This window comes from Lissotriton helveticus, chromosome 10 (genome assembly GCF_964261635.1).
Source record: "Lissotriton helveticus chromosome 10, aLisHel1.1, whole genome shotgun sequence".
In the NCBI taxonomy this organism is placed as follows: Eukaryota; Metazoa; Chordata; class Amphibia; order Caudata; family Salamandridae; genus Lissotriton; species Lissotriton helveticus.
In genome coordinates this window covers 514,424,876-514,450,490 of record NC_136071.1, presented here as the reverse complement: position 1 = coordinate 514,450,490, position 25,615 = coordinate 514,424,876, and the positions used below count along the sequence as shown (strand labels likewise).

General features: G+C 48.8%; 1 protein-coding gene across 2 annotated transcripts in view; it reads right to left on the bottom strand.

Annotated features, from left to right (window-relative positions):
• Positions 1-25,615, bottom strand: part of AMDHD2 (amidohydrolase domain containing 2) — a 403,548-nt gene that overhangs the window by 323,495 nt on the left and 54,438 nt on the right. The window contains exon 2 of one of the 2 annotated variants that reach the window (XM_078663025.1): positions 7,854-7,979. In XM_078663025.1, the coding sequence (XP_078519151.1) occupies positions 7,854-7,936 (83 nt within the window). In that variant the 5' untranslated portion in view covers positions 7,937-7,979. Of the gene's footprint in view, positions 1-7,853; positions 8,061-25,615 lie in introns of those variants that run through there. The other variant, XM_078663026.1, reaches the window with a different exon arrangement.

The window sequence follows — 25,615 nt, the reverse complement described above, 5'->3', positions numbered from 1 at the left end:
TGCCGGCCCGCCTACCGCCCACCTGAGGGCTTGTTAAAGCCCCCCCACCTGATCTGCAAATTGGGAGACTTTTCTGGCTAGCGCACGCTGGGACGCGCTCACCTGTGGCTGAACATTGCAAAGAGGACCTTGAACCCACACCTCGCAGCACCCGCTCCGCGGGTGCCGCTTCGCTGTCAGGAAGGAGGAGGAGGCGCTTTCCACCACCGGAGGGCTGCAGGGCTGCGAGCGTTTCAGGGACTCCAAATCCCAGGAGTCCCTGAGTGACCGGTGACCACTTCCGGTCCGCTCTCCCTGCCGGCCCGCCTACCGCCCACCTGAGGGCTTGTTAAAGCCCCCCCACCTGATCTGCAAATTGGGAGACTTTTCTGGCTAGCGCACGCTGGGACGCGCTCACCTGTGGCTGAACATTGCAAAGAGGACCTTGAACCCACACCTCGCAGCACCCGCTCCGCGGGTGCCGCTTCGCTGTCAGGAAGGAGGAGGAGGCGCTTTCCACCACCGGAGGGCTGCAGGGCTGCGAGCGTTTCAGGGACTCCAAATCCCAGGAGTCCCTGAGTGACCGGTGACCACTTCCGGTCCGCTCTCCCTGCCGGCCCGCCTACCGCCCACCTGAGGGCTTGTTAAAGCCCCCCCACCTGATCTGCAAATTGGGAGACTTTTCTGGCTAGCGCACGCTGGGACGCGCTCACCTGTGGCTGAACATTGCAAAGAGGACCTTGAACCCACACCTCGCAGCACCCGCTCCGCGGGTGCCGCTTCGCTGTCAGGAAGGAGGAGGAGGCGCTTTCCACCACCGGAGGGCTGCAGGGCTGCGAGCGTTTCAGGGACTCCAAATCCCAGGAGTCCCTGAGTGACCGGTGACCACTTCCGGTCCGCTCTCCCTGCCGGCCCGCCTACCGCCCACCTGAGGGCTTGTTAAAGCCCCCCCACCTGATCTGCAAATTGGGAGACTTTTCTGGCTAGCGCACGCTGGGACGCGCTCACCTGTGGCTGAACATTGCAAAGAGGACCTTGAACCCACACCTCGCAGCACCCGCTCCGCGGGTGCCGCTTCGCTGTCAGGAAGGAGGAGGAGGCGCTTTCCACCACCGGAGGGCTGCAGGGCTGCGAGCGTTTCAGGGACTCCAAATCCCAGGAGTCCCTGAGTGACCGGTGACCACTTCCGGTCCGCTCTCCCTGCCGGCCCGCCTACCGCCCACCTGAGGGCTTGTTAAAGCCCCCCCACCTGATCTGCAAATTGGGAGACTTTTCTGGCTAGCGCACGCTGGGACGCGCTCACCTGTGGCTGAACATTGCAAAGAGGACCTTGAACCCACACCTCGCAGCACCCGCTCCGCGGGTGCCGCTTCGCTGTCAGGAAGGAGGAGGAGGCGCTTTCCACCACCGGAGGGCTGCAGGGCTGCGAGCGTTTCAGGGACTCCAAATCCCAGGAGTCCCTGAGTGACCGGTGACCACTTCCGGTCCGCTCTCCCTGCCGGCCCGCCTATCGCCCTCAGATTCCACTATATCTGGGACCACTCCTCCCGCAGCGCGGGACGCAGCTCGGGGCGAAGACCGGGCTAAGAGCGGGCCGTTTGAGGCCGTTCGAGGACGGCAGAGGACGGTCCCGGGCCACTCCCCTTGCTACCGTAACCCCCCCTGGTCGACCATCTATCAGGGTAAATTAGGCTACCATATTTGAGGCAACTATTCTAGTAGTGAGTGTGAGGGCCACCATCATAATAATACTAAAGCACCCAGTATGAGTACCAGGATGACACGCAGTACGGCCGCCAAGGGTGGTTCACAAGTTAGTGGCCCTATGGATGACTTCATCACTCGCACCAACTTAGCTATTGATGAAGAAATATCCAAACTCCAAACAAGAGTATCCCTTGAATTGGCAGCCGCACGCAGGCTGTCTGAGGTAATGGCCCACTCAAAAAAATCTTCCCTAGGCCATATAGCCTCTGCTGTCACCCCTGTTCGCCCCGCCTGCCCAGTTAGTATCATCACCCAGGCCGAACTTCACCATCCCCCGTCCACTCTTTCTTTTACTTCCCCTTTAGAACAAACACGTATTGTAGAAGAGTTAAGCTCCCCTGCACCGCCTCACATTCAGCCCTCCACCCCTAAACCTCCTGTCCAAGTAATTCCAACCATCTTCAGTGCTACTAGTGCGCACCCCAAAAGGAAACGACAGTCACGATCAGCCTACTCCCGCAAAAAGGCTAAAGTGGCAGGTTCCCAACATCTCACATTGGTGAACACCCAGGCATGTATTGCCTTTCCCAAGGGGTCACCAGCGCTAACATCAAAGCCAGTATGCCACAGAACGGGAGACGACCTAGTCGCCACCACTTTAGAGGGCGAGGGGTTGCAGGCGCAGGACCAGGGACAATGTGATAACGAATTTATAGGCCAAGTCTGGGAATCACTAAAAAAACTCCTTGCACCACTCGATGTAAGATTAGCTAGGATTGAAAACAACCTACTCGAAATGGAAAAGAGCATTATTGCTCTGGCCACTCTTGGCCTGAGAAGCCTTGAAAATCAGGGCGTGGTTTTACCTGATTCTCAACCGCTAGCTCCTGCCGCACAAATTGAGCCGCACCCTCCTTTAGTTCCTCTTGTTGCAAGGCCAGTCCCCAAGCCAAGGACGGTGGCTACGGTCCAAATCCCCATGTCCACTAAAACCAATGCTCCACAGTTGCAGGCTCCTGTACGGAATCCTAAGCCGCAAAATACAACCTCTAACCTACCATCTACTAAACCCCATCTTCCGGAAACCCGGGGCCGCCGCCAAAAAGAAAATTTTAGAGGAGGCTACATAGATCTCCCTCCAGAGGCTAACGAGTATGTAGCGGTGTTGACAGGTGTCCCTCCCCTTGGCATTGACCAATACGAAAACCATTTGTCTTTGCAAAACAAAATAATGCACTGGCTTAATGTCAATAGACCAGCTTCCAATGGGAAGAGAAGTCGGGTAATGATGGTCCGCAGAGTACCTTGGGTGGGCCCAACTAAGAAATCCAAGCAAGGGGACTGTGTAGTCGTTACTTTTGATGATCCACATACCGCCCGTTACATTTGCTCCTGGCCAACCAGTGAAGACTCCCTTGTTATCCCGAGGCTGCTATCTTACTTTTACCCTCCACGGCAAGCACGCACCCAAGCTGCAAACTGGTCTTTGGCGCAGCATCCTCCAGGGATTACCCATCTTACGAGGCCAACGGATACCTTCCTACATTGGAATGGCCTCTCAACTTATAATAGATTTGGAGGTCTGGAGGAGGTAGACTGACTTTTTGCGCCACCTACCTCTCCATTAGTTGTAAAAGTTCAGTCTCCCTTGGCCTTAGAACCACCTGGAAATCAATCCAACAGTCTTCAAAATAATGATGGTGCATCCCTGACTTACTTGCCACGTATTCTGGAAACACACAATGCGGCCACTCGAGACTGTACAGGGATGGAACAATGGTCAGACATTTACAGTCTAAGCCCACCTCCTTTTGCCCAACTTAATCCGATGGCGATCAAACAGCCAGACAGTATTGCCCTCATTGAACTTAATCAGCACAAGATCCCCCCAATAACAACTGTTCCGGATGAAGGGAATTCGATCCTCCCTTCTCATGTTCCTAAAATCCTTTCATCTGGTGATGATTCACTGAAGATCTTAAACTGGAATGTGGCTGGCCTGGATCGTAACCTGGATAACCCAGAATGGAACACTTTCCTGGCACCTTACGACATCTGTTTGCTTCAGGAAACATGGTGCCAGGAACCCAGACATAGAGTGGGATTTTCGACCTTTTATGTTCCGGCTGTCCATCAACAAGGTTCCAAAGGACGCCCGTCAGGTGGTCTCCTAATCTGGATTAATATAGCTTTGGATCTCAGTGTTGTTCAAAGAGACACAGAATCTCCTGACCTCCAATGGCTAACAGTCCAACACAAAGGGGGAAGGAAATTAGAACTGTTTAATATCTATTTAAGGGACAACAGGAACGGTGGATCTTCTACTTTAATATGCTTAAACAACAATCTGACCGCCTGTAACACCGACTCTCTAGTTCTGTTGGCAGGTGATTTTAACTGCTGTTTTGAGCCCTTAGCCATGGAAGATATTCTGGATACCAACGATGAGGATAACAGGAGGGGAATCCCGATCCTGAATCTCGACCCGATTCCGAAATGGTCACAACGGGCGATTGATATAAATGCCCTCTGTATGGAGTATAACTTGAGAGCAACGAATGGGCGCTCTAGGTCAGATCCCATGGGTGCTCACACATACAACAGGACGGGCCACACCTCCAGAATTGACTTTGTTATGTTCAATTACAACCTCTGGTCATATCACCGGGACATGGAGGTAATAGCAAATTGTGATAGTGACCACAACCCTCTTGTTGTAACCATTTCTGACCCCTGGCACATGGGCTCCAAGGATATGCTGAATCAGTTATGGAAATCACCGTGTGAGATTATTCCCTCAAACTGTGGGAGACGTCTCAAATGGGCTAGAATTGCAGCAGATGAGGTACGGATGACGCAAGCCAAAAATATTCTATCACAAGCTGAATCCAAGTTTGGCCCCAGAAAGGGGGAAAGCAAGAAATATCTAACTCTATTTTTGGAGACAATATCAGCTCTAAGTGGACTATTTACTATTCTTAAACCCAAAACTAGAAGTTCAGATAAAGGCGCCTCGAGGCTAAATAGAAAATGGTTCACAGCGACTTGCCGGAATGCAAAGAGTGAACTCGTGGCTGCTGTAAAGGGGAGAGACCAAGCCGCTATCAGGTCTGCAAGGAAACTATACAGGAAATCTGTGTCTGAGGCCAAGCGGTCACATGATTTCAACTTCTGGTCTGATCTAACGGAGGCGAGCTCAAAGAAAGATGCTAAGGGGTTTTGGGACTTACTAAGGTCAAGAGAGAAGCCCGTAGATCATCAACTGACCTGTAATATCCCGGGCACTGTCTGGTTTACCCATTTTTCGAACTTGTACTCAGTACAAACAGGGACCATCCAACCAGACCCCCTATTACGGTCCAGCTCCATTTTTCTACCACCAAATGAAGATGCATTTTCTTGTGCAGAAGTAGAGAAGGCAATTAGTTGTATTGTTCCAAACAAAGCGGCAGGCCCGGATGGGATTCCGGGCGACTTGATAAAAAACAATCCTCCATTTTGGAGCAGACTAATTGCTGAATTACTCAATGAGGCTATATTGGGGGGACCCCTACCCGATTCCTGGAGGGGCGCTGAAGTCGTCCCTGTTTTCAAGAAAGGTAGTAGAGAGGACCCAGCAAATTACCGTCCCATCAGTTTGTTAGACACAACACAGAAGGTGGCGGGGAAAGTAGTACTGGGTAGGATTCTGGAGTGGGTGGACGATAACCAGATTTTATCCGATCTTCAAGCGGGGTTCAGAACAGGGACAGGTACCGTAGAGCAGACTTTCCGCCTCCTAATGCTCTACTGGAAGGTAGTGGTGCTAGGAGGAGGCAGTTTATATTTAGTCTTTATAGACTTGAAAACTGCATTCGATCTGGTTCCTCGAGCACTGTTATGGGAAGTTCTTGACGGTCTAGGGCTACCCCCCTACCTTCTGGCTTTGCTGATAAAATTCCATGCTAACAACTTTGCCCAAATCAGATGGGGTGTTCAGGGAGAAAAAACACCGTGTATCCCAGTCGACAGGGGTGTGCGCCAGGGGTGTGTGCTTGCCCCCACTCTGTTTTCGTTGTACGTGAACGGAGTGGTGGAGCATCTTCTACAACATCCTGCAGACGCACCATCCCTGGCTGGAAGGAAAATCCCGACACTCCTGTTTGCCGATGACACCCTCCTGATTTCGAAGACACCTGTAGGCATACAAGCGCTACTCACCAGCTTTAAAGTCTTCTGCGATGCTAAGGGCTTAGCAATAAATATCGGTAAGACCAAATTCCTTGTTCTGAACCCCCCAAAGAAAGCTGCAAAACCCCCCACCCTAGACTCCGTCCCATTAGAGCGGGTCCAAGAATTTGACTACCTAGGGATACGCCTTTGCGACAGTATGAACTGGAAGGCCCACCATCAGAAAGTGTTCCTATCCCACAAAAGGGTTGTTGGCGCTCTCCTTAAAGAACAACGTGCCTCCACTACAAAACCGATTGGGGCACTGCTTGACATCTATAGGGCTAGGGTGGTTAGTGCAGCGTTGTACGGTGCAGAACTTTGGGGAACCCAGAGAGTGGACACTCTGGCCCACCTAGAAAATAAATTCCTTAAAGATCTGATGAGGTTACCCCAAAGTACTCCCACCATTCCAATCTTGTTGGACACCGGTATTCGCCCTATCAGTGACCAAGCTAAACTACGCCCTTTGCTACTGTGGTCCAGAATTTGGAATGTCCCTGAACTCCGAAGCTATGCGGATGCCCTAAAGGATGTATTGTCCCTCCCTGGCTGGTATAAGATTCCCTGGCTTAGAGAGGTCAAGAAGGCACTTACCTTGCTGGGTTTAGGATGCCATTGGGAAAATCAAACTGCACTTCCCAAACAAGAATTAAAGAAGGTTTATTGGGCCTGGGTCGATAGTGAGCGGATGGGTAAACCAAACCACCCAAAAACTGTCGCCAACTTCCTGACGGTTAAATGTAACCCCTCTAGAGAAGCCTACCTGGACCTGATACATAACTCTTATGATAGGGCTTTATATTTTAGATTCAGGGTTGGGGTCCTACCGTTGTGTCAGTTCACCTCTACTTGGAAACCACCACTGCAAACTGTTTCCGACTGCCCTTTTTGTGAGCTAAAAACAGAATCCGTGTCCCACTTCTTATTTGAGTGTCGAGCCTATCTAGCTCCTAGACGGAGATGGTTGAAGCCCCTGTTTAGGAACCTAGGTACCCGCTCACATCTTGAAGCTTTGCGAATATTGCTTTCAGATACAAGACCTTTTTATTCAATCTGTATGGCAAAGTTCTTGGGATGGGCCTGGCGCATAAGAACCTCAAAAAAACTGATGCTCCAATGAGGTCTCCCTTGCTTTTTATATGTCGTTATCCCAATGGACAGCTTCCTTTTATGTATAAATGTATTGTAAGTTGTTTTACTGTTTACTGTTAAACTGTGACGTGCTACTTTTATGATATGTTTTTATATATCGAAATAAAGCTAAACTGAACAAACAGAGCTTCTCTTGTAAAACCATTGAGTGGCATCAGGGGCATGCCTGTTTGGTTTTCCGTTAAGCATATTATTGTAAACAGATATACAAACTTCTTTTTCATATAGCTCCTTCTGCTTTAGGTGGGCCTTTATAACACTGCCAATGTTATAAGTGTAACGTGAAGAAAGACACCTTACTTGTTTTTGTTCGCCTGTGATTTATGCTCTACTTTATAAAGGGGCAGGGTTGCACACATTTCAAGCATACTTGTCGAGTGTATGGTTTTATTTTTTTGTCCTCCGCCCTTTACCTAATCTCCCCATTTTATAGTACAACCAGTGATGTATTGCCTTTCTCAATAAACAAGTCAGAACATTTTAACTGAGTTTCAGTAACTTATATAGCACACACTCACCAAGCTACACCTTACAATAAAAAAACTGCTTATTATATTAATCACAAAGGCGAAAACTATTGCATTTACAAACGCTTGTTTGTTTCTTAGGCCGAGTCTCCATTTCCTTGCTGCCCAACTGTCTGAGCCAATAAGTACGTTTCAGAAGCACCTTTCGTTAAGCCAGTGCCCAGCCCTAGAGACCGTTGCAAGGAGCAACGCGCGCCTTCAACTGCAGAGAAGTTGAACTTTGACCCCACCACGGTCCCCGTTCAGCACGCGCACGCCGCTCGCCCCCGCGCTCACCTGTGCAGCTGGTGGTCCTTCAGAATAGAGCAGTTGGTGAACTGCACGATGGGAGCCTCGGAGACGGACTTGTTGGACGGCATGGTTCTTGGGCTTCGGGCGGTGACGGCGGCCAGGAAGAAGCATCTGAGAAGAGAAAGGAAGAGTTCCGCGGGTCAGCTCTCATCCTGTCAGGCGCACCCGCCTCTGGGCGGCCCAAGTCCGGTATAACAGTGCAGGTTGGGGGTGGGGCGTCAGAGGGGGCTGAGGATAGAGCTTAAAGCACCTGGACGCACTACACCCGTAAAAATGCGCGGGCGCCTCAAGATAAAATGAGGAGTCACAGATGTGTCCTACTACACGGCAGGCAGATAAACCAAGCCACTATCGCCTAGGCGCCTGAAGAAGGAATTATGTGGACACGCGTATAAAAAGAGACTAGGATTAATAATACAACTATTTCGGTTTAAATCATATTTGCTCCGAGATCAGCTAAACGCACACAAAAACGTGTGATGAATAATAAAACACATTTTCCAAAAAGCAAAGACCTATCGGACCTATTCATCCAACGTAAATTGCAATCGTAATCTCGGGTCAAATCATTCAGGGTTGCGACATTATTACAAATTAAGTAACATCATGGTGTTAATACAAATAATGTGTATTACAGTAGACCCCAATGATTTGGCATAGTTAAAATGTAAATAACAGCTGTAGCAAATCCCAACTAAATAGTATTCCGGCCACTGTGAAAAAGACTAAAGAGTGAACTAATCATGCCAGTATCTAAACCTGATTAAGTGAAGAGCTGCAGGAATTACGCGATTCTTAGACTGTAGAGTTTCCAACGTATTTGTGTATTTGCTATATAAGCCCTTAACTGGTGCATAATTTGCAGTTATTGACAAAAAATATTTCAAACTCGTATAGATCAAAAGTTACAAAAACACTGCTGCAAGTGTTGCCATAAATTATAAGGTCATTTGCAAAAGTTAATCGGTCACCTGTCAGTGGCAGATTACTGCTTTGGGTGTTAAACTGACATAATGAGGTGAAACCTTTGCCCAGACAGTGTTAATGATGAACAAACATTGGCAAAGCCAGTAGGTCTTGCCTTGGTCACCTAGTGACTTTGCCAATGATTTTTGCAATGCTGTGGAGCAAACAAAAATGCAGCAGTGTGCATGGGGTGTGGTATCAGTAGGGCACAAGAAAATCACCACAAGTGAAAGAGAACAAGTGTGGAAATGGGGAACAACTTAGAGCACAGGGACAAGTATATGATGGGATAAGCAGCATACAAGAGACAGATCTAGAAAACCCATGCAGTCTGCTGGAGGTGCCTAAATAAAAAGAAAAAAGTAGCTCCCTTAATGTAAGCAGCGGAAGGATATAAGTTAGCCAATAAACAGGATGCGCCAAGGAGGGACAAAAAAAAAGGGGAAGGAACGTCATCAAATAAGAAACAAGCATTTGCAATGCAATAGGTCTCGCATTATGAAAGTTTGAGCTATTGGTATTGTAAATGACAAATATTTTATTTATGTGTTGGTTTTGAAACTAGCGATATTAATAGCTTTGTCATTTACAATGCCAATAGTTTTAACTTTCGCAAACGTGACACCTATAGCATTTGCAATGCAATATGTGTTGTATTTACATGACTTACATGTATTAATATTACAAATAACAATGGCTTTTATTTTTTTCAATAATTAATACTTAAATAAAAGTTATTGTAATTTATATTGGCAATAGCTTAAACTTTTGTAAATAACTTTTGGGAAGATTATGTTCAGTGTATTTTATTGTGATGAAAATCCAAGAACAGAAGTGAAATATTAACATCTTTTTGTGACATTTGTAATAAAGCTCGAAACATTGAGAGAACATATTAGAACCAGTTGTTGTTGAATGATTGCACAGAGTGATGCTGTGGCGTTCACTGGTGCTGAGTGATGCTGTGGCCTTCAGTGGTGCTGAGTGATGCTGTGGCTTTCAGTGATGTTGAGTGATGCTGTGGCCTTCAGTGGTGCTGAGTGATGCTGTGGCATTGAGTGGTGCTGAGTGATGCTGTGGTGTTGAGTGATGCTGTGGTAGTGAGTGATGCTGTGGTAGTGAGTGATACTGTTGCATTGAGTGATGCTGTGGCATTGAGTGATGCGGTGGTATTGAGTGATGCTGTGACGTTGAGTGATGCTGTGACGTTGAGTGATGCTGTGAAGTTGAGTGATGATGTGACGTTGAGTGATGATGTGACGTTGAGTGATGATGTGACGTTGAGTGATGATGTGACGTTGAGTGATGCTGTGACGTTGAGTGATGCTGTGACGTTGAGTGATGCTGTGACGTTGAGTGATGCTGTGACGTTGAGTGATGCTGTGGCGTTGAGTGATGCTGTGGCGTTGAGTGATGCTGTGGCGTTGAGTGATGCTGTGGCGTTGAGTGATGCTGTGGCGTTGAGGGATGCTGTGCGTTGAGTGGTGCTGTGGCGTTGAGTGGTGTTGTGGCATTGAGGGGTGCTGTGGCATTCTGTGGCGCTGAGTGATTCTGTGGTGCTGAGTGATGCTGTTGTGCTGAGTGATGCTGTGGCGTTGAGTGATGCTGTGGCATTGAATGGTGCTGTGGCGTTGAGTGGTGCTGTGGCGTTGAGTGGTGCTGTGGCGTTGAGTGGTGCTGTGGCGTTGAGTGGTGCTGTGGCATTGAGGGGTGCTGTGGCATTGAGGGGTGCTGTGGCATTCTGTGGCACTGAGTGATTCTGTGGTGCTGAATGATGCTATTGTGCTGAGTGATGCTGTGGCGTTGAGTGATGCTGTGGCATTGAATGGTGCTGTGGCGTTGAGTGGTGCTGTGGTGTTGAGTGGTGCTGTGGTGTTGAGTGGTGCTGTGGCGTTGAGTGGTGCTGTGGCGTTGAGTGGTGCTGTGGCGTTGAGTGGGGCTGTGGCGTTGAGTGACACTGTGGCGTTGAGTGACGCTGTGGCGTTGAGTGACGCTGTGGCGTTGTGTTGTGGCATTGAGGGGTGCGGAGTGATTCTGTGGTGCTGAGTGATGCTGTGGCATTGAGTGGTGCTGTGGCGTTGAGTGGTGCTGTGGCGGTGAGTGGTGCTGTGGCGGTGAGTGGTGCTGTGGCGGTGAGTGGTGCTGTGGCGGTGAGTGGTGCTGTGGCGGTGAGTGGTGCTGTGGCGGTGAGTGGTGCTGTGGCGTTGAGTGGTGCTGTGGCGTTGATTGGTGCTGTGGCGTTGATTGGTGCTGTGGCGTTGAGATCGAGCCAACAGGGGAAAAGGAGTTCAGGAGGTTATGAGAAGTTAACCAACACCTCTTACACCCAGACCTTCAAGTCATCTTTGATCTGTAAGGCGATTAGACATTAGTGTGTTTATTCCAGTATGGCTGCGTTTTTTTCAGTGTGTTTGTTAGCATGTGAGCCCTTCGGTGTTGTCCGTGGGTGGGGGTGGTTGGAGATGGTTGATAAGAAAGTAAAGCGGTGTTCACATCATCTAAAAATGTGGCCACTCATATTAGCGTGTGTCTGTGCAGCTCAGTGCCGCACGGAAAACGCTCGAGGGGGTAAAATACCGACAGCAGAGAGCTGTTAAGTGAAACAAGTCTTCACGGCTCAATGCTGTTTGGGAGGTGGGAGGGGTAGTGATAGGGCTGAAAGCGCATTGCTTTGAGGTCGTGGGGAGGAAGTAGTAAACGAGTGGGAGGGAAGCGCTGGCGAAGCGTCGCACTTCAAGAGCGGGGGGGGGGGGGGCAGGGCAGCGAGCGAGTGGAGCGCATTCCAATGAAGTCTGGTGCGATGGATGTGACGTGATCTTTTGTGACTCCAGCTGGATGCATTTGAGCACCTTAATAGCGTCCCTGATGTTTTGTCCCTAATTTTAAAAAGCTGTTAAAAGTGGTATTGTCTAAAAAGAATATGTGTAAACTGTGTTGAATGTGGCGTGAGCACTTGTGACTTTATTTGGAGCATTGTGTGCTAATAACGGAGCTGTGTAGTAGGGTAGGGTACAAATTTGTTCGCAATATTTAGAAATAAGTAAAAAGTGATCATTTAAATATATGTAACGTTTCGGCATGAAAATATCACCTGCTGGAAGTGGCATAAGCCCCTGACTTCCTCTGGAGCTCTTTGTGGCAATTTCCCTATGGCCCTCGAAGGAAGGGTTTGCGCCGATGCATGGAGTTATTGCTATGGAAGCAAAATAGCATTTTGGTTTTGGAGCACTCCCTGCATGTTTATTCAAATAACAGGGACGCATGCCCCTTTAGTATAATATCACTCATGGAAGGAAGGGAGCGCAACAGAGCTTCATATTAGCGTAGAGTGTAGCTTTTCCGTTAAATTAAGAAATGGTCTAAAAGCGGTATTTTGTAAAAAGAAAACGTGTAAAGTGCGCTGGATGTTGCATGCTTCCTTGTGATTCCATCCAGGGCCCTCTGTGCTATTAATAACGCTCCCTATTAGCATAAAATGCAGCCTTGTTTATGATATTTAACAATGGGCAAAAAAAGTCTATTCCCAAATACTCCCCCCCAATCCCCCCCTCCCCGGAGCTCTGTGTGGCAATTTCTCTGAGCCCTCCGTGCGCTGTTGCTGTAAGTTTGGTTTCAGCTGTTTTAAAAGAGCAGGAAAGAAACATTAGAGGCGCTGCATAGAGTTACTGCTAATGAAGCAAAATAGCATTTTGGTTTTGGAGCACTCCCTGCATGTTAATCGATATAAAAGGAACACGTGCACCATTTAATATAACATGTGAGAAATATTGTATTAAATAATATTGTATTATAATGGGGAGACGAGAAAAAAATGTGCTCTGGAAAGTTGTAGCTGCGCACACAAAAGTGAAACCAAATTTAAAATTCCAATTCTATCATAGTGTAGTGTAGGAGTTTCAGCCAAATATAGAGCATGTCTGCATGCAACCCTGGGAGGCGGGAGCCCAAGTAAGCTTTATATTAGCGTAGAGTGTAGCTTTTTCCGTAAGATTAAGAAATGGTAAAAAGTGGTATTTTGTAAAAACAGGACATGTAAAATGCGCTGGATGTGGCATGAGCTCCTGTGATTCCGTCTGAGCTGTGTGTGCTATATAAATAAAGCTCCCTATTAGTGACATGACAGTAGGCAATGTACTCAAAGCACAAGAATGTGGCGTAATGCCCAGAGCTGCAAGCGAAAAGCTAGAAAGCCAGGTACAAGTTAAAATGTCCGCTCACTATACTGTGAGAGAATTAGTTAATGTTCCTGCGGCTTTGAGAAGGCAATGTGTTCTTGTACTATGCAACTAGCTCTCATGTAAAAGGTGCCACTGTTTTGGGTGGGAGTTCGCGCTATATGAAATCGCCCAGAAAACAAAACAAAACAAGCGATAACAGTCAGATACTAAATGCGCGCCGCTGCCGAGGCCTATGCAACTCGTCGCACGCAAAAGGGCTTTGGAGAAATCCCTGGCTTTGTCAACATCGGGCCTGCGTGCAGCAATTTGGATGCTTCATGCAGGCGCTTCGAATTTATTGGTATGTATTTGACTTTTACATCCAGTGATTGCCCAGGATTACACATCGTGGCGAAAAAGAAGGGTGGATTAAAAAGCATGTCTCCTACTGCCACCGTAGGAAAGCCACTAGATAGAAAGTGCACTAAAAATGAAGTATGTTGCCACAGTGAAGACGTGGGTTAAACGCTGCAGATATAGATGAAACGGGAAAAGGCATGGGCTTTGGAGAAATCCCTGGCTTTGTTGACATCTGGCCTGCGTGCAGCAATTCGGATGCTTCATGCGCGCTTCACGATAGCAATAACGTGTTTAGGCGCTTCGAGTTTAATGGTATGTATTTGACTTTTACATCCAGTGATTGCCCAGGATTACACATCGTGGCGAAAAAGAAGGGTGGATTAAAAAGCATGTCTCCTACTGCCACCGTAGGAAAGCCACTAGATAGAAAGTGCACTAAAAATGAAGTATGTTGCCACAGTGAAGACGTGGGTTAAACGCTGCAGATATAGATGAAACGGGAAAAGGCATGGGCTTTGGAGAAATCCCTGGCTTTGTTGACATCTGGCCTGCGTGCAGCAATTCGGATGCTTCATGTGCGCTTCACGATAGCAATAACATGTTTAGGCGCTTCGAGTTTATTGGTATGTATTTGACTTTTACATCCAGTGATTGCCCAGGATTACACATCGTGGCGAAAAAGCAGCGTGGATTAATAAGCATTAGCGGCAGCATTAGAAACGAAAATCGGCCGCGAAATGAAACCCTTTGAAGTAGCCAGGCTGAAAAACAAGTGAAATAGCGTAGGGACGGCTCAGGCTCGGGCCGAAGTAATGACAAAGGGTGTGAAGGATGGGGGTGGGCGGGGAGCGTAGGGACGGCTCAGAGGCCTGAGGCAGAGCGCACCATATGGAGAGGGAGGGGGGTGGCAGTGGGAGGGTGATTGATGGGCGGGGCAGTGCTGGGGAAGTCTTTGATGTGGCCTGGCGGCCGTGGAGAAATGCTGCTGGCAGTGGGAAGGCTGGGCTGGGCATGCTTGTCCACGAGGAGTCACGTGACTCTCTTGTGCACTGTCCAAAATCCGCCGAATCCGCCTGTTAGGAAAGGAATTTTTGGGATTGACAACAATAGGTTCGAGTAAACTCGACCTAAAAAGCAAATGAGAGTGCTAAAAAGGCAACCAATGGTAAGCAATGGGTGGGCTGGGCTCTAAATGAAGCCAACTATAAGCTTTTGGTATTGTAGGAAATGTCCATCTTTTGCAGGGTGTACTAGCAGATGTTTGCCCGCTTTTTTGCTGGCTGGGAAAGTCTGTGTACTTTACCCCTGCTAACCAGCATTAATCAATCAATCAGTACTTGTAAAGCGTGGCTTATCACCCGTGAGGGTATCCAGACGCTGGGTTTAGCCGAAAAGCCAAGTCTTGAGTCTCTTCCTGAAGTCGGTCAGTGCCTCTTTTCAACATGGTCAAATTGGAGGAACCCTAATTGTCATATTTAACATATCTATAAGTCCCTAGTAAATGGTGCCGGTGTACCCAGGGCCACTTAGTTAAATATCACCAGTGGACTTCAGAACTTATTGTGCCATCTACTACAGTGGCAATGCAAACATGGCCTTAGGCCTACATTTGTAGCCTGAGAATAGCAGTGTAAATTTGCAATTGGACCTGTCAAAATAAACAATTTAACAGGTCAAAACCTTCATTTTAGATATTAATACGTCACTCCTATGTAAGCCATGTAGCCCACAAAGCAGGATGCATGGTATTTAAAAGCAGGAATTGTAGACATTTAATGTTAACAGGTCGTTATAGTGACTAGCACCCAAAAGCTGTTTTCACTGTGGCAGGCCTTGCAGGCTTTCCTATGTATAAAACAGAGTAGAGATTAAAGTACTTTTACTGTATCTCTGGAATGAGACATCGGCTAGAAAATTAATGAAACAACTTGTTTAAATAGTTATTAAAAATCCAATTCAATTGTGAAACTTGATTTTTAAGAAACCTTACGAAAATGTAACTTTTAGAAAGTTCTCTTTTCCCTGCCTAAAGTTCATGGAGGCTAATTTGCACTGGCTCTCCAACTTCCCTCAGCTAGTAATAAGCTTTGAATAGGTGTGAAATACTTTCAAGGAATAAACAAAAAGGCTGGCCTGACTGGGTGGAGTTGACTCATCTGAACCCCAATGAGTAAGTAGAGTGCAGGCTTTGAACACCCTTTTTATCATTACAGTGTCAAATTCTGCTTTAGTGTGAGATCCTGCTTGACAGATCTACTGAATTTGCATACAACACTTGGTGCACACTTGAAAGGGGAGAGTACATGATGCCAAGAGAGTTCTTGTGGATCCACAGTCTGGTGGCTTAAGGGCTCCGCTTTTTTCCTATCAAACTTCTGTCTCGGTGTTAATTGTGGATACAGTGGCTACCTCAAACTGGATTTTAGTGTTAGATGTAAGAGAACACTAGGATTAGTATAGTACAGTCCCCATACACACCACAGCTTAAGATCAGAAGAGGACTGGACCTGCTGTCTGTGACCTGAGATAAGCTGGATCTGCTCCCTCTAGTACCCAGGACAAAGAAGTGGGATCCAAGGGTCATAGGGCTGAACTCCTGTTCAAGCTACAGGGATACAAAAGCTACAAGATGCCTTTTTCCTGGAATTACCCATCTGACAAGTAGCACATGGACCTGGATTGGAATTAGCTGTTAGCATCTGCCTGATACTGATCCTCTAAATGCCGCTTCTGATGTCCTGGAGGGCTTTAGAACTGTACTCCTGTGGTAGATTGGGACTTAAAGGTCTAAGTCAGAAGGTAAAATCTTTGACCAGTATAAACCTGGTTTTTTTAAATCTGACCAGCATCTGCATCGTAGTTAGCCTCAAATTGCGCGTAGGTCCCATCATGTCGCAACCATCAATTATCATTGGCACAATGGGGCCCATTATGATCGCGGACGGACTTGAGTCCGACTGCGACCATAGAGGAGGAGGGAACCTCCGCAAGGCCTGCGGAGTTCCCTCCTGTCCAATTAGGATGTGACCACTCCCTGGCGGTCACATCCTCTATTTTTACCATTGCAGCGGGTGCGGCTTCAAGCTGCACCCGCCGCAATGGTAAAAATGCATACATTGCATTTGTATGCAGAAAGTGGCAGGCACCGTGCAGTGCCTGCCGATTTCTGCATACAAATGCAGGGGGGTACCATAGGTACCCCCCATGTGCACCCCCCAACCCCCATTCACCCAGGGGGCCCGCAACGGGCCCCCGCAGTGAAGTTCCACATGCTTTTCCACGGCGGAAAACCCGCCGCGGAAAAGCATTTTTTAAAGCCCATCCTATAATGGCTGGCGGTGTCTGAGAGACACCGCCACCATATTAGAGCTTTTCCGCCGCGGTTGGCCACCAGCCATCCTAATGTGGCGGTGGGTCTTTGGTGGGTCCGCTGCGGTTTTTCCGCATCCTCCGGGCCGGCGGTGGATTCCGCCGGCCCGGAGGATGCGAAAAAAACGCAATCGTAATAGGCCCCTTAGTGCGTTGTAGTGCTAATCCTACTTACAACTTTAATACATCATATCTATGATTCCCCTTATTGTTTTTTGTCATTCTGGAGTCATTTTGTTAAGTATTTTGAAAAATTCAGTTTGACATTTTTATAGTTTTACATTTTGACTTTATTTAAGTTTTGGTACTGCATAAATACATTCTCTTATGTTAACCCGGTCTGGTCTGTGCCATAGCTACCAAGGGGTTGAACTCAGGATAACATAGTGTCTTTGAGGTGTCACCCTGACAAGCGTTGTGATTATTGCTTGAGGTGGGTAATCATCCACTCCAAATAAAAATCACATTTCTTAACCCCTTCCATGCTCATGACGGAATGGTTCCGTCATGAGCATCGGTGCACCTGTGCTGATGACGGAATCATTCCGTCATGAGGCCAGGGGCACGAAATCCCTCTGCTGCAGACAGCAGAGGGATTTCCTTTTCACCTCTCTGACCTTGGGAGCTGGGGAAGAGCTTCCCCAGCTTCCGAGGCCCCCTCCCTGGTTTCTGTTCAATGACGATCAGCGCGCACGTCGCGCTGTCGTCATTGAACACAAACCGAAACTAAAATGAGCCTTTAGGCTCATTTCAGTTTCACTTTTTTTTATTTTTATATAAAGACCTTTATTGTAAGTGATACAGTTACACAGCATTGTGCCTACAACCCATTGAGAAGGCCGGCTGCAATCAATTCGATAGCGAATAAAAGGAAGCATATAATCAATGGCATCTGGCAATATCGAGCAAGATAAGCAAAAGCCATTGCTATCTATTGTGCCAGGCTACACCTAAATCTTGCAGCAGTATCACACATATTTAAATGCGGTCTCATTTTGTGATTTTTATAACCAACAATACAAAACCCCAACATCCCTCCACCCAAACATCCCCGGATTCAGGTCTTAGCAATGTTTTGTAGCACTAAAGCGCAAAGGTCAAGCAATATAGAACACGCATTAGTACAGTAAATCAGTTGGTCAGCTCTCGCATTCCTCGACCGTTCAACCCTGCATGTATTTCTAGCTATTGGCTAACATATGGAATAGCCACTCATCGATATAGTCATTTCTCAAGAGACAACCTGTATAGATGGGAAAAGGCAGCCCATAGTAGGCACCGCCATAGTACAGTCGCACACGCGTGCAGTCACACAGACCCATCCTCACCTGTTGATGGACCCCCACTCCCACTACCAGTGCTGTCGTCATCAGCCAGGGAAAGCATGTATGCCGTATATGGGCCCCAGATGTCACGTGGTCGCGACCTTGCAGGAAGTCCCTCATAATAGCAAACCAGTTGATCCCTGCAATATGCCATGTCTTTCAGCCATAGTTGGACATCAGGTGCCCGCCTCCCCCCCCAGACCATAGCCACCCTCCGTTTAGCTATCTGTAATGCCAGTACTATCAAGCGCCGCACTCCCTCCGGCACTCCAGAGGTCACTCCCAGTAAGCACAGGCGTATGTCCAGCACTACCTCAGTCGACGTCATTTTAGATAGTGCCTCAGTCACGGCAACCCAGAAGGCATACACACGTGCACATCCCCAGGCCAGGTGTACAAAGTCTGCATCATCCACACCACACCGGACACAATGAGCCGTATCACGGAGACCATACCTAACCAACTGCACTGGCGTATAGTACCATTGATGTAGAAATTTAAAATGAATGAGACGAAAATTGCTGTTGGCCTCATAACCCCCGGTCATGGAGCAGCATTCAATCCACTCGTCATCAGTCAGCGGGTCTGGTAGGCACCCATCCCATCTAGCCCTGGCCAGTACCGCGCCTCCCCCCTCGTCCTCCTGCGAAGCTCGGTATAGTCTAGAGAGCAATTTGACTCTATCTGTCGTGGTATATAGCAACTGTAAAGCTCCTAGCGCCAATGGCTCCTCCGGATAAGTAGGATATAAGGAATGTATGGCAGCCCGGAGTCTAACATATATAAACGTAGACATAACTGTGTTAGTGGAACGTTCCGTCATAGCCTGTAATGAGAGGAACGTGGCACCCGGGAATAGATTCCCTACAGTGTTGAGCCCCGCATCCTGTAGGACCTGTAAAGCCCCAATTTCACTTGAGACCGAAATCTCCGTGTGATACAGCAGTGGCATACTAGGGGCATACAACGGCAGCCTGTTTGCCCGTCTACCCAACTCTCGCCAAGCGTTAGCGGTTGATCGCACTGTGTCCACTTCCCCCTTATCAAACACCGAGTGAGTGTTGACTATCATTGCCTTTAAAGGAATGGGTATGACTACACTGGCCTCAAGCGCCACGTGTGGAGTATACGGTGGGGCCGATAGCCAGTAGATGGCAAAATGCGCCTGGGCGCACAGATAATACAGTTTCATGTCTGGAATGGCGAAGCCCCCTAATTCATACGGCTTAGTCAGCACATCCCATTTCACTCGTGGTTTCTTACCAGCCCAGGTTAAGGCAATCAGTAAAGACTGCAGTCTGGTAAAGAAATGTGACTTTAGCGGGAGAGGAATGTTAACAAAGAGATATAAAAATTTCGGAAGTACCACCATTTTAATCAGAGATACCCGATCAGCGAGTGTGAGAGGGAGCCGGGTCCAACGTGCCACCTGGTCCTCAAGTTTGGAAATAGCCACCCCATAATTAGCCCGGATAACTTCCTGGCTATCTCTATGCATCCAAATACCGAGATAACGCACCGGTTCCGTCGCCCATTCCAACGGGAATTCCAAGGGAAAGGGGAGGGTGACGTCAGTGAGAGGCAGCATAACAGACTTCTCCCAGTTTATGGAAAGACCCGAGTGACGACCAAATCGAATGAACTCCCGAAGTATGGATTCAAGATATCGAGCGGGCTCACGCACATATAGGACCATATCATCGGCATACATGGACACCGCTAGAGACCTAAGAGGGAACTTCAGAGCAGCGTCCGCATAACTCTGCCTCAGAACACAAGCCAGGGGTTCCATCACAAGAGCAAACAGTAACGGCGATAGAGGACAGCCCTGTCTAGTCCCCCTCTGCACAGGGAACGGATTCGAGACATGACCGTTCACCCTTACGCGTGCTATGGGATTCGTGTATAGCAGAGTAACTAGTGACGTAAAGAAACAGGGCACCCCCATACGATGCAATATTGCAATCATATACCACTATGCAACTGAGTCAAAGGCTTTCGCGGCATCAAGCATGACAGCCACCGCAGCCAAGTCCGGCCTGAGTAGGTGCAGCACCGCAAATAGAGCTCTTAAATTGTGAGTGGTAGACCGGAGGGGAATAAATCCAGATTGATCCGGTAACACCATGACCGGGAGGAGCAGGCGCAGCCTAGTCGCCAGTACTTTAGCTATGATTTTAACATCGGTATTCATGAGGGACAAGGGGCGATACGACTCGCACCTATTTTGAGGTTTACCCGGTTTTGGCAGCGCAATCAGAAGCGCCTCTCTCATTGTTGTCGGTGGAACAGGAACTGGCCCTGTTCCACCGCCTCCTCTAGAACCGTTGCTAGGTGCGGAAGTAAAAGATCCACATATTCTTTATAAAATTTGGATGGTAAACCATCAGTTCCAGCTGCCTTGCCATTTGGAAGGGCCGCAATCGCATCCCTAAACTCCCCCTCCGTTATATTATGCATAAGAAATTCCTGTTGACCCCTCGATAGCCAGACCAGCGCTATGTCCTCTAAGTATTGTGCTATTTCCTTCTCCCCCACCGTCTCTCTATACTCATACATCATAATAGTTCGCAAAACAATCGAGAATTTGCCAGTCGCACTAGTCACAGTGGCCTCCCCGTCCTCTATCTCCTGCACAGCACAATGTCTAGCCCAGAGGTCCTTTATACGATCCGCCAAACCTTTCCCCGGGCGCCCATCCTCACCATATTAACGCGCCCTAGTGTGTTTGGATAGGAACCTTACCTCCTGATCAGCTAGATCGTTATATTCGGTGACTTTCAATCTAATGCTGGCCAATAAGGACTCCTCAGGAAGCTCCTCCAGTTGGCGTTCGAGCGTCAGCAATTCCCCTTCCAACTTAGTCATGGCATTCCTTAGTGACGTAAGCACACCCGATTGTAGGCCTATACATGCTCCCCGTATGGTCACTTTAAAGACTTCCCACACCGTGCACATACTGTCAACAGACCCAACATTCTTATCAAAGAACTCCTCAATTATCGTCCTGAGCCGCTCACGCAACACCAAGTCAGTCAAGGCTCCCGGCGGAAATCGCCAGGAGAAGGGAGCCGGGGCATGCGTCGGCCAGCACACTTCCATGCGAACGGGCGCATGATCTGAGATCGTACGAGGTAGGTGGCTAGCATTCACCACCCATCCGCTGACATCCCGGGTCACTAACCAATAGTCCAGTCTCGACCACGTGTCATGTGCTGACGTGTAACAAGTGCCCTCTCTCCTCCCAGGGTGTCTCAATCGCCATACATCCACCAGTCCATGCCCACACATACCATCGCTTACTGCATCAGCCGCCTTCCTACGCATACAAGGCCTATCATTTTTCCTGTCCATCGCCCCATCAAGAGTGACATTCAAATCTCCACCACAAATTATGGCCGATGGAGGCAGCATGTAAATCTTATTCCAGAGAGTGACATAAAAATCAGGGTCATCGACATTTGGACCATATACATTAATCAGCGTAACCAGTGTGCCACATAGTTTTCCATGTAGTATAATATACCGGCCATCCTTGTCAATCTCCTCATACAGGGTTACAAATGGTACATTTTTTTTATCAGAATCATAACTCCACGTGCATACGATGAATAATTTGATGCCAGTCTGGTGCCCGCCCACTGTTTACCCACAGTTTCAGCCGCCTTTCCCCTAAGGTGCGTCTCCTGAAGAAAAGCAATTTGCACACCATGCCTATTCATAAATGCCAGCATTTGTCTAGTTTTCTGTGGACGATTCAATCCCCTAACATTCAAAGTGATACAGGTAAGTTTACCCCCCCTATCCATACGCCCAGATCTTAAGTATAACCCGGAAATAGTAGTACAATCTCAATAGCCAACAAAAGATATAGAGCGTACAGCAGGCAATCAATCGAGTAACTGCAAGAAGTGCCTCTTAAGGCAGACAACATACTGACCAACATCGCTTCAACCTTTGTCCGGTCCATCCCAACCTCCCGCCATAGATAATGAAACATCCTGACCCGTCCCGTAGCCTCCAGAGTTCCCCAATCCCCCCTCCACCCACTTCAGCATCCCCAACCTGCCAAAGCTGTCCCCACCCTCCCAATCCCCAAGACCCCAACAGTGCAAACATAAGTGTGTGGGGATCTCCCATATGAGGGGGCGTAGTGGCGCACCGCTCCCGCCAGAAAACTAAAGAGAGAGCAGACCGTGCATGCCATAGGGACATCCCAACCCTCCCACCCCAACTCCACAGCATCGAGGATTTCAATGATTCAAATTTGCATAGCGTGTGGCAATTGGCATAGCAATGTCACTAATTTCGCCTCAGTGCAAATCTCACAATGCTTCGAACATCTCACAAATGGTCACCCCAGTACAGCAATCACCCCCCGGAACACCGCCAACATCCGTACAATTACTCATTGGCACTTGGATACAGGACAGACCAACACAATAATCACCGCAACTATGAGTTACCCAATGTATGAACCACATACAATAGTCAAGATCGGCTGCCTCCCAAATCTTGTAGATGGAGCAAGCGTTCCCATAATACAAAGCAAGGGATTCAAAGTCAGTAGGGAGATGAACGGCCTGAGACTGAGAGGCAGCCCTTCTCATAGTATATGGATATCAGCAATGGGTCACCAGTACAAGAGCAAACACTTAGACCACCTCATCTTGTAGGCCCTCCTCCCCATCCTGCGCCACATTCGAGTCTCTTTTACGTTTTTTCTGCTTTTTCGCATAGTCCATGGCCGCCTTAGGGGAGGCAAAGATTTTGTTGTCCGACGGAGCCCCAATCCTAAGACGAGCTGGATACAGCATGGCATACGGGATATTTTCGGCGCGAAGCAGCTGCTTCACCAGGGCAAATTCCTTCCGCGCCGTTTGCACCGCCACGGTGAAGTCGGGATAAAATTCAAGTTTATTTCCCTGATATTCAATAGTACCTTTCTCTCGTGCAAGGCGCAAGATGACATCACGATCCTTATAGTTAAGAATGCGAGCAATAATAGGGCGAGGTTGCGCCCCAGGTACTGGTCGTTTTGCCAAAGAACGATGTGCCCACTCTACTACGAATACTCGTGACAGTTGGTCAGATCCAAAAATGTCTACCAGCATGCGTTCCATGAAGTCTTCCATCCGACCCACGTTCGTAGATTCCGGCAGGCCCGTAACGCGTATGTTATTGCGTCTGGACCTCCCTTCCAACTCCTCGTTCTTCGCCTGGATCACCGCCAATACCCTCTCCATATTAAACACTTTAGTTGTTACCGTAGCCAGCTCGTCCTCCGTGGTAGACACCCTCTGCTCGGCTTCGCCCATCCTTTCATTTTGCCGGTCAAATTGTGTCGCCATGTGGTCAAGTCTATGATTGACCGCTTCCATGGTGCCCTCTATGGATTGAAGCGTTTTTTGCATCACCACTAGTGTGGCCTCCAGGCCCGGGGTGCCACCAACAGCTCCGGCAGACTCAGCGTCCGGCGGCACCTGCGAGGAAGATGACGCCGTCTTTTTTGCCTCAAAAGTTATCTTGGGCTGATTTCTCTCTGGCCTGCCCATGGTTACTTCCAGGGCCTTCAACCAAGCCCAACAGCGGTAACTCGTGGGCTGAAAGCAATCCAATCACCCCCGCAGTACAGTTCTGGCCAGCACCCGAGAGTTGGTAGGTCAAGAAAGCGCCCGGGCTCCCCCGCCGACTCAGCAGCCACACCAGAGCAGGGATCGATACTGCCAACGCAGGAGCCAAGGATCCTCACATAGACCGCCCCCGAGCCCCTTCGCCACACTCCACTGCGGGCGGCGGCCCCCTGTATCCACGTGGCCGATAGCCCACCACCAGCTCTGCTCTGCCGCCGAGATCCGCACCCCGCCTGCGTCCCCGCCGGTCACAGCTCGCACGGCGCGGCCTAGTGCGGCCCAGCGCCGCCTCCGCAGCCCCGGACTCGCCTAGACCCCTACCCCACTCACCGCTTCCAGCAGGGCCGAGCTCCAGGCCGTAGGATCACCGATCTCCCTCGTTCCAGCGAGGCGTGCCCTCTCGGTCTCCAGCGCGTGCCACCTGACTCCCTTACAGCACCCTCGGTCAGGGTCAAGAGCCTCCAAGCCCCGTGGCAGCCGCCGGGCTCGACTTGCAGGGCCGCACGTCACCAGGTCCGGCACTGTCGCAGCGCACCTCCGCCTGGAAAACGGCTCCTGTTTTCTGCTCGGCGACGACAAAACGCTTCACTCGTCGCCTTGACGCTGCAGTTGTCGATTGCCAGCAAGTTGGCCGGTGTGGACGGCAGGATATGCAGGATAAATAATGGATTTCAGACGGTCCCGGCAGAGCCTCACATTAGTGCGGCCATCTTGCCCGGCGCCCTCTAGCGCCCCCCAGTTTCACTTTCTACATGCTCAGTGGGCTATCTCAGCCACCTGAGCACGTAGAAAGACGGGAGGGGTATCATTGGAAAGGGGAGAATCTCCTCAGGAGTAAAATGATACCTCATTTGTGTGGGTGGGCCAAAGGCCTGTGACTAAGGTGAGGTGCTTAATTTGTCAATCCTAAATACTAAAATTTTTAAAAATTGATTTTTAGCCTGTTCTGCTTTGGGGCACCCACACAAGTGAGATATCATTTTACTCGGGAGAACAAGGGGAACGCTGCGTGGTAGGACATTTCTGCCGGCATGGAGATCCCACGTAGTGTAAATTTGTTGATCCACGCAGATTCCGGAACTTTCCACCACAGAAACGTGAGGAAAATGCTTTTTTTTCACAATTATTTAGCTTTGCAAGGGATTCTGGGTAACAGAACCTGGTGGTAGGCAGTCGAGTCACCCCATCGTGAATTCCCCTGGGGGTCTAGTTTTCATAAATGTATAGGTTTGCTAGGTTTCCCTAGGTGCCGGCAGAGCTAGTGTCACATAGCTACTGTATATCTTGATAATGCGTTAAGTTAGCATAGGCTCATTACATGTTTAAACGCCATTTTTTCCTTTTGCTGCTTCTGCACACGACACTTAATTGTTGATGTAGCTTTCAACCTAGTAGTTTGTTGTGGTTTACATGAGAATAATATGTTATTACTCTGATATCAGCTTTGCTTAATAAACTATGTCTGTACAGAGAGTGCTGAAGCTTCAGGAACAACACGATACAGAATTGTTATGTAAATGTAAATGTAGTATACTTGTAAAGCGCACAGCTGCCCCAGCAACGGGGCGTCCCGGCGCTGTATAACTCTGGGGAACCCGTCCTGGCTTTCCCTGTGGGATGGTCCCTGCTGGGAGTCCCCAAGGTGGAGCCAGGCATCCCCGGAATTGGTGGGGCCGTTGTGGAGATTAGGCAAGCTAATGCCCAGAGTTGCCGAGTGTGATCCCTGATTAGAGTAAGCACCGAAGCGAGAATTATCAAGTCTGCTGACCAAGGTCCACGACCCTGCCGCGTCGGGAATCGAACCCTGGTCCCGGGCCGACTTCTGCTCTCGGGTCTGCTGCCTCTAACCAGTGAGCCACACTACTCCTATGAGGTCTGATCTTCGCGCTTTCATAGACATAACATAAGTGCAGCTTCTGCCAACTTTGGACTTTAGG